This window comes from Priapulus caudatus, unplaced genomic scaffold, assembly GCF_000485595.1.
Source record: "Priapulus caudatus unplaced genomic scaffold, Priapulus_caudatus-5.0.1 Scaffold498, whole genome shotgun sequence".
In the NCBI taxonomy this organism is placed as follows: Eukaryota; Metazoa; Priapulida; class Priapulimorpha; order Priapulimorphida; family Priapulidae; genus Priapulus; species Priapulus caudatus.
In genome coordinates this window covers 111,044-120,335 of record NW_014577559.1, presented here as the reverse complement: position 1 = coordinate 120,335, position 9,292 = coordinate 111,044, and the positions used below count along the sequence as shown (strand labels likewise).

Genomic DNA, 9,292 nt, shown 5'->3' with positions numbered 1-9,292 from the left:
GTGTGTGTGTGTGTGTGTGTGTGTGTGTGTGTGTGTGTGTGTGTGTGTGTGTGTGTGTGTGTGTGCGCGCGCGCGCGCGCGCGTGTGTGCATATGCGCGCCTGGGTCTGCTGCCGCGCACGCGTCTATTCGCCTAACTATATACGTCTAATCATGAGCTATTATGACATGTATTATTAAAAATAATGTATTTTAATAGCTCTTAGTCTAATCAATCATACACCAACACGCTGAGTGGCGTATGTAAACTATGTATGCACTACGCCGCAGCGTACATGGTCTAGCAGCCTCATTCAGGCGCCTAACTCAAGTTCCCACTCACGTAGCTTGTTACGAGACTCTCTCGGTCCGTCCACGGTCACCTTGATGGCTCGCTGGTAGGTAGCTACTTGTGGCGGACAGGTGCCGACAATGATAGTCAAGTTGAAGCTTTTACCTGCGAGAGGAAATCGATCGTCAGGCGCGTGTGCGCAGAGCCGACTACGTGGTAATTAATCCACCGCCTCTAGCAACTGCGGCAAATCCCGCAGCAGATGATATGCGATAGCACACACAGGCACTTGGAGCGTTTCAATAAAATATAATGCTAAATAAATACGAAATCTATTTACTACCAAAGTCTTAATGTTTCTATACTCTCTTTCACCTATTATTGCCGACAATTTCCTGTAAATGCCGTCGAAATGCTCATCTGCAAACACACGCTGGCCGCCATTGCTCACGCTGCACCTGACACTTAAATATATAGTGTGAACTAACTATATATATCTACAGGAGCGTATAATGACAAATATTTGTCATTATACGCTCCTGATATCTACTATATATATATGAACTAACTATATAACTATATATTTAAGTTTCAGTGTGCAGCGTGAGCAATGGCGGCCAGCGTGTGTTTGCAGATGAGCATTTCGACGGCATTTACAGGAAATTGTCGGCAATAAAAGGTGAACGAGAGTATAGAAACATTAAGACTTTGGTAGTAAATAGATTTCGTATTTATTTAGCATTAAATTGTATTGAAACGCTCCAAGTGCCTGTGATAGCACATGACGTTGGTCGCAAACAAGGCTATTGATATCCCCCATCCCCCGAGTTAGCTCGCATATGATGCATTTATCACATAGAATGTTAATCTGCTGTTATCGCAGTGCGTGTTATACAGGATGTTAGAAAGCTTCGTGAACACGCGCCCTATATGATACGCATATTTTTTATACACAGGAACACGCACACACAAATGCATGGCTTATATGAGGAGCACTTTGAAGCGCGCGCGAGTTGTGTTAACTCTACGCCTCCGCTCCGTGACAGGACCACTGCAACCTGCGACAGAGCGAGGAAACAGACGGGGGAAGCTAAATATGTGCATATCCGCTGTTATCTATTTTCGTATTTTCCCTCTAGTTGTTGATCAGCCGCGTTTGAAGTATTGACGTCACCAATATATTGCTTGGTGACGTCAATACTTCAAACGCGGCTGATTATTATTATAGTCATTATACTACATGAACTATATTAAATCTTCTGCATCTCACACCGGGACGTCTTTCTTTTCTGTCACGATTGATCTGCAAACAAGTCAGCGCGCGCGATAACAAGCGATATATAGGGAGGATAGAGAGAGCTGTGCGCACACATGCATTAACTCATTCCGAACATGCTCACACCGGGACGTCTTTCTTTTCTGTCTCGATTGACATTTATTTGAAATGTTCTTCACGTCACACGCGCCCATGTGTCAGCGTGTAGGGTCGGCGCGCGCCTGCGTTCGTGCATGTGTGAGTACGCGCGAGTGTGTGCGTGTGTGTGTGTGTGTGCGTGCGTGCGTGCGTGCGCGCGCGCGCTGTGTGTGTGTGTGTGTATGTGTGTGTGTGTGTGTGTGTGTGTGTGTGTGTGTGCTGTTGTTGTGTGTGTGTGTGTGTGTGTGGTTGTGGTGTCGTGTGTTGGTGTGTGTGTCGTGGTGTGCTTGTTGTGATGTGTGGTGGTGTGTGTTGTGTGTGATGTGATGTGGTGGTGCTGTGTGTGGTGTTGTGTGTGTGCTGTGTGTGTGCTGGGTGTCTGTCTGTGTGTGGTATTGTGTGCCTTGTGTGTGGTGTTGTTGTGCTGTGTTGTATGGTTGTGTGTTGTATGTGTGTGTGTGTGTGTGTGTGTGTCGTGTATCGTGTTCCTGGATGCTGTTGTGTGTGTATGTGGGGTGCTGTGTGTGTGTATGTGCGCCGCGCGTCGTGCTGATACGGTATGTGGTGGCGACGTTAGCGAAAAGGCGAACATGCAGCGCCGCGCAAAACAGCGATATATGATCGAGACGATGAGAAAAGTTAGCCTCACACATGCATTAAATCATTCGAACATGCAGCATATATGACACCCCACAAGCACACACACTCACGTCGCGCGCGCACACACACACACACACACACACACACACACCACACACACACACACACACACACACACAGACACACGACAACACACACACACACACAAACAAACACACACACACACACACACACACACCACCACGCCCACACATGAACGCGCCATGTATGTATATCACTCCCGCGACCCGACCGATCCGCACGAAGCGCAGGTCGATTGAATTTCGCCACTGCGTGCTTGATCGTCGCCGTCGCGTTGCGCACGCTCGGCGAGTAGTTCTCGTCGTTCCGGCTTTGATGCCGTGACCGCGCGCTGCCGTCGGCGACGTCGCCCAGCGCCACCACCTTAAAGCGACGCAGCGTCTGTTCGAAGCCCAGCTGCGACGGCCAGCCACAGCAGCAGAGACGATTCGGACTTGCCCGCTGCGTACGAGCTCCCCCGCGTGTGCTCGCCTCAGCACCGACGACACGCCGCCCAGCGCGGTCTGTCATGCCGGCGTACAGCCAGGCGAGGCTCGACGCGCGGGGTACCGATGCATGCCGCTGCTAGAGCCTCGCATAGCGAGTGTGTGTGTGTGTGGTGCTGGGGGGGGGTACCAAGAGCGTCAGATCGTGCGTGTGCTCTCTGTCGTCCGGCGGGATTGCGTAATGACTGGCCAAATGTAACCTCTGAAGAGCGACGTCGTGTACGACAGTCGTCACGCGCCCGCACGCAGCACGAAGTCACGGCGCCACGCACCACTGCGCGCACACGCCACGCACGCACGCCACGCACGCAACACGCGCGCGGGCCGCGTACGCAACCCACACACGCACCCCCGTTATTAGTAGGTAGTTATGAGTAGGTGGTGGCGGAACTAATGCTAGCAGTCACGTGGCGGTATTGGAAGCGCAGCAGTGACAACCTGCTGATACATAGAAGCGAGTTACGGTGGCGCGGCATGCTGCTGCTAACCGCTCACATCAGTGATGCGCGTGTTTTTCCGATTGCCTGATCTGTGTACACTAGATTCGTAGGGATGTCGTGAGTCTCAATAAATTCACTCTAGATAAATAACGAGTCATCGGCGACTAACGAGCGGCAAGTTATTTTTCTTAAACCTGGTGTGTAAACCAAACAAACAATGTATGGTGAACCAATATGTAACGCTGTGACACTTTCTCTCTCTCTCTCTCTCTCTCTCTCTCTCTTTCTCTCTCTCTCGCTTTCTCTCTCTCCCTCTCTCTTCTCCCTCTCTCTATCTATCTATCTATCTATCTATCTATCTATCTATCTATCTATCTATCTATTTTTCTATCTTTCCCTTTTCCTCTCTTACTCGCACACACACTCACACATTCCCTCTCTCTCACTCTTCACCGTCTATCTCTTTCTCTTGTTATCTAATTTACTACATCTACATCAAGAGTACATAATCTCTACTATGTACTTTTGATCTACATCTATGTCTTTCACGCTTTCTTCTCTATCACACTCTCTCGCCCACTCCCTGTTATTACACACGTCTTCCCACGCGGTTCCACACGGGCTCGCACAGGTGCGCGCTTCCAGGCACCAGCTAGGGCTGGCGTGTCGCCAGGTTTACCTCCGTCTGGCTATCGGTGACGTCACTGCTCGTGACGGCAGCCGCGGAACGGCTCACGCGCGCAGACGATTATATTTACACGGTCGCCTAGCCAACCACGACGCTTACACCAGTCGCCAGCAGGTTCCCTCCGCCCCTCCGCTCGCTGCCGGTCCATCAACTTCCTCGCGTGCTCGCTAGGTCTATTTCTCTCTCGGTCGGCACTCTCCCTATCCCGATCCCTACGCCTATGCTCATCTCTATCCCTAGCCATATCTCTATCCCCATGCCTATCCCTAACCCTAACCTTAACCCTAATCTAAACCTAAAGGCTAACACTACTTATAAATTAAGCTCTACTTCTATCACTGTGCCTAACTGAAACCCTGAGCCTAACGCTAACCATAACCCTATAAGCCTACCTCTACCGCAAACCATTTACCATAGCCATATCGCTAACTCTATTCTTTTATGTCTAGCTCTACCATAGACACGCGGTTGAAAATTTGTATCAATACAAGCGGCTATATTTATACATCAACGCCGAGCCAAGGCATTCAGCTAACGGTGCTGTGGTGCAAGGCGGTATATATATATCGACGCTTTTCGGTGGGTGAGGGAATGTAGCGGATATCGGCTCGTCTCTCGCTGCACTTCCGACGCAGGACGCCTCGTAGCGACACAGCAGCAATTGCTCGTAATAATTCACCGACCGCGCGCGGAAGGAGCGGCGGTATTCTGCTGCAGCCGTCGGCACAGCGCGACGGAATCGCGGCCGCGGCGGCGTTCGCGGCGGAAAGAAACGCTCCGATCGCGCGCGCGCGCGAAAAAAAAAATTGCACAGCGTCGCCGCGCGTGGTCGCAGTGATCGTGATGTTTGCTTGTCGTTGCATGCCACCGCCGCCGCCGCTGCGACGACACGGCGGCGGCGGCGCGCGCTGTTTGATGTTGGGTCGATGCCGCGAAGTGGTTGCATGCGGCGCGTCGGCGGCGTGGCGACGTGGCGGAGCGAGCAGGGCGCGAGACGACGCAGCTGGCCGACGAATTAACACGTCGCCGGTTCCCCGTCCGCCGTTCAAATCGAAGGCGCCGCCGCCGCTGCCGCTGCTGCCATGGTGACGGGCACGGGCGTGCTACATTACGCGTGTGGCAGTCAGCGTAGCGGAGTACAACTGCCTGATGATGCGACACGCTGCTACTTTATGAAAGAGATCAGGGTTGAAGGTGGGCGCAATTGAAGATCGATTTAAACGCTGTTAATATTTAATATGTGCAGGGCAGCGAGTGAGCGAGTGAGTTAGTGTGTGAGTGCATGAGTGTGTTAGTGAACGAGTGAGTGGGTGTGTGTGTGAGTGAGTGAGTGAGTGGGTGAGGTGCGGAGTGTTGAGTTGAGTCAGCAGTGAGTGAATCTGAGAGTGCAGTGAGTGAGTGGAGTGGTGAAGTGAGTGAGTGCGTGAGTGAGTGAAGTGAGTGAAGATGATGTGAGGTGAGTGCCGTGAGCGAGCGAGCGAGGCGTGTGAGGGGTGAGTGAGTGAGCTGCGTGCGTGCGCGTTAGCGAGCGAGCGGAGTGTGAGTGTAGTGAGTGCAGTGGAAGTGAGTGAGGACAGTGAGTGCCGGTGAGTGAGTGAGTGGGGTGCGTCAGAGCTGAGCTGAGTTGCGTGCGTGAGTGAGTGACGTGGGAGTGAGGGTGAAGTGCGCTGACGTGAGTGAGTGACGTGAGTGCGTGCGTGAGTGAGTGAGTGAGTGAGGAGTGAGTGACGGAGTGAGTGAGTGAGTGAGTGAGTGAGTGAGTGAGTGAGTGAGTGAGTGAGGCGCAATTATTGGCCATCCGCCTCTAGCTATCCAAATAGAGCGCAGCTGCATATAGCAAGTGTGCGCGGCCAGCCAGCCGCAAAACACTCCCTGCAGCATCTCTCGTCTTCAATCAGTCATGAGCGATCGGTCCGTCATCGCTTGTTTTTGATGCCGCCATGATTTGAAACTACATTACTCACCAACTCTACACTCTCGAATCACATCGTAATTGCTGCGTAAAACACTGCTGCCGAGCGTATCACACCCACTTCCGATTTGCGAATGTCTGTGAGAGACTGACTGTGTGGTGAACGTGGTTCTCTAATCAGTTTTCGGCATGTTCTACTTCAAACCACATTGATTATATCGCCGCCAGCACGAGGCGAGCGCGACACACACGCGCACGTCGTATTCGATGAGCTCATTCTGTCACGCGAGATCACAATGTTTCTTTTAGGCAGCAAGCATGGTGTGGGAGGTGGAGGAGAGGGAGAGCATGTGCGGTGGTGTGGGAGGTGGAGGAGAGGGAGAGATGTGCGTTGGTGTGGAGGTGGAGAGAGGGAAGAGATGTTGCGCTGGTGGGAGGGTGAGGAGAGCGAGAATGGCGTGTGTATGGAGGTGAAGCGAGAGGGAGGAGATGTGGCGTGGTGTGGGAGGTAGAGGAGAGGCGAGAGAGATGCTGCGCGGTGTAGGAGTGGAAGGGAAGGGGAGATTGCGCGTGTGGGAGGTAGAGAGAGAGGGAGAGACGTGCGTGGTGCGATGGGAGTGGAGGCATAGGAAGATGTGCGCGGTGTGGGAGGTGGAGGAGGAGGAAGCGTGCGTGGCTGTGTTGAGTGGAGGAGAGGCGGAGATTGCGCGATGTGGGAGGTGGACGGAGGAGGAGACGTGCGTGGTGTGTGAGGGGAGGAGGGGGAGATGTGGCGTGTGTGGAGGTGAGAGGGGGACGAGATTGTGCGCGGTGTGGGAGGTGGAGGAGAGGGAGAGATGTGCGCGGTGTGGGAGGTGGAGGAGGGGGAGAGATGTGCGCGGTGTGGGAGGTGGAGGAGAGAGGCAGAGATCGTGCGCGGCTGTGGGAGGTTGGAAGAGGGAGAGACGTGCGCGACTGTGGGAGATGGAGGAGGGAGATATGCGTCGGTGTGCGAGAGGTGGAGGAGGAGCGGAGAATGTGCGCGCGTGTGGAGGTGGGAGGAGAGGAAGAGATGTGCGTTGAGTGCGGGGGTGGAAGGGGGGGAGAGATGTGGCGCGGTGCTGGGAGGTTGGAGAGGGAGAGATGATGCGCGGTGTGGAGATGGATGAGGGAGATATGTGCGCTGGTGTGGGAGTGGAGGAGAGGGAGAGACGTGCGTGGTGTGGGAGGATGGAGTGAGCAGGGAGAGACGTTGCGTGGCTGTGGGAGGTGGAGAGAAGGGGGAAGAGAATGTGCGGCAGTGGGGGGTGGAGGAGGAGGAGCCGTGCGTGGTAGTGTGAGGTGGAGGAGAAGCGGAGAGATGTGCAGCGGTGGTGAGGTGAGGAGGTGGCGTGTGGGAGGATGTTGAGGCAGGGGCGAGAGAGGATGTGCGGCGGTGTGGGAGGTGAGGGAGAGGGGAGAGATCGTCGCGCGGTGTGCAGAGGGTGGAAGGAGAAGGCGAGAGATGTGCGCGGTGGTGGGAGGTGATGGAGGGGAGAGACGTGCGGTGGTGTGCGGAGAGGTGGGAGGGAGGGAGATGTGTGTGTGTGGGAGGTGGAGGAGGGGAGAGATGTGTTGCGGGTTGTGGCAGGCCGTGACGGAGAGGAGAGATGTGCGCGTAGTAAGGAGGTGAGGCACAGGGGAGACTGTGCGCAGGTGTGGCGAGGGTGCGACGGAGAGGGAGAAGGATGTGCGCGGTGTGGGAGTGGAGGAGGGGGAGATGTGGCGGTGTGGGAGGTAGAGGAGAGGGAGGGAGAGCGTGCGTGGGTGCGGGCGTGGAGGAGGGGGAGAGATGTGGGCGGTTGTGGGGGAGGTGGAGGAAGGAGGAGACGTGCGTGGTGTGTGAATGGAGGGGGGAAAGAGTGCGGGAGAAGAGGGAGAATGTGCGGATGTGGGCAGGTAGAGGAGAGGGAGTGAGATGTGCGCGGGTGTGGGAGGTGGGAGGAGGGAGAAGATTCGCGGGAGGAGCGGAGAGTGCGGGTAGGAGGGGGGGAGGGGGAGAGGCATGTGGCGCGCGTTGGGACGGGTGAGGGAAAGAGGGAGACGATGGTGCGCGGTGTGGAGGTGAGGACCGAGGGAGGAGACCTGCGCGGCTGCTGGAGAATGGAGGACGGGAGAGAATGTGCGCGGTGTGGGAGGTGGACGGAAGGGCAAGATGTGCCGCGTGTGGAGCCTGGAGAAGGGAGAGATGTGCGTGGCGGGCGGGAGGTGGAGGAAGGGGAGAGAGATGTGCGCGGTGCCGCAGATGGTCGGCAGAGGGAGGAAGAGATGTGCGCTGGTGTGGGAGGTGGGGAGCAGGGAGAGATGTGCGCGGTGTGGGAGGTGGAGGAGAGGGAGAGATGTGCGTGGTGTGGGAGGTGGAGGAGGGGGAGAGATGTGCGCGGTGTGGGAGGTGGAGGAGAGGGAGAGATTGTGCGCGGAGGTGTGGGAGGTGGAGGAGCGGGCGAGAGATGTGACGCGGATGTGGAAGGCTAGAGAGACGAGGAGGAGATCGTGCGCGTGTGGAGGGTGAGAGAGGGAAGGATGTTGCGTGATGCGGGAGGTGGAGGAGAGGAAGAAGATGTAGCGTGGTGGGGGGCAGTGGAGGTGGAAGGAGGGCCGGAGAACGATGTGCGGCGGTGCCCGAGATGTCGAGGAGGGGGAGGAGAGTGGTGCGTGGAGGAGTGGGAGGGAGGGAAAGAGGGAGGACGATGTGCGTGAGATTGCGGAGGGAGGTGGAAGGAGGGGGAGACGAATTGTGCGCGAGGTGCGAGATGGTCGAGCGGGAGGGGAGGACGGATGGGTGCGAGTGGTTGTGGGGGGAGGAAAGGGTGGAGGAGAGGGAGAACGAGAACCCGATGAGTGGGGGTGGAAGTAGAAGAGCGACCGACGGGAGAGATAGGAGGAGGGGGAGAGAATGTGCGCGGTGGCTGGGGCACGCGAGATGATCGGAAGGAGAGCGGGCAGGGACGAAGATCGTGCGAATTGATCGGTGTGGGATGTGGGAGGAAGGAGGGCAGAACGAAAGTACACGGCCCATGTTTTTTTTGACCGACAGGTAGATGGCGGAGGAGGTGGAGGAGGAGTGAGAGAATGTGCGCGGGAGTGTGGGAATGGTGGAGGAGGGGGGAGAATGTGCGACGAGTGGGTTGGGGAAGGTGGGGAGAGGGAAAGAGAAAGGAAGAAAAAGAGCGCAATGTGCAGCGAGGATGTTGGGAGGTGGAGGAGGGGAGAAGATGCTGGCAGCGGGTGTGGGAGGTCAGAAGGAAGGCAGGGAAGAGAATGAGTGCCAGGTGTGGGAGGTGGAGGAGAGGGAGAGAGTGCGCTGGGCGGGAGTGATAGAGGAAGGGGAGAGATGTGTGGCGCGTGTGGGAGGGTAAAAGAAAGGAAGAGGGAGAGATGTGC

The 9,292-nt window shown here is 55.7% G+C and overlaps 1 protein-coding gene across 1 annotated transcript; it reads right to left on the bottom strand.

Moving 5' to 3' along the window:
* Positions 1-292: 292 nt before the first annotated feature.
* Positions 293-2,875, bottom strand: LOC106811041 (runt-related transcription factor 1-like). Its single transcript, XM_014814558.1, has 2 exons — positions 2,587-2,875; positions 293-435 (listed from the first exon to the last, which is right to left on the bottom strand). Exons 1-2 carry the CDS (start codon positions 2,873-2,875, stop codon positions 293-295), a joined length of 432 nt encoding a protein of 143 aa, XP_014670044.1.
* Between the last annotated feature and the right edge of the window lie 6,417 nt (positions 2,876-9,292).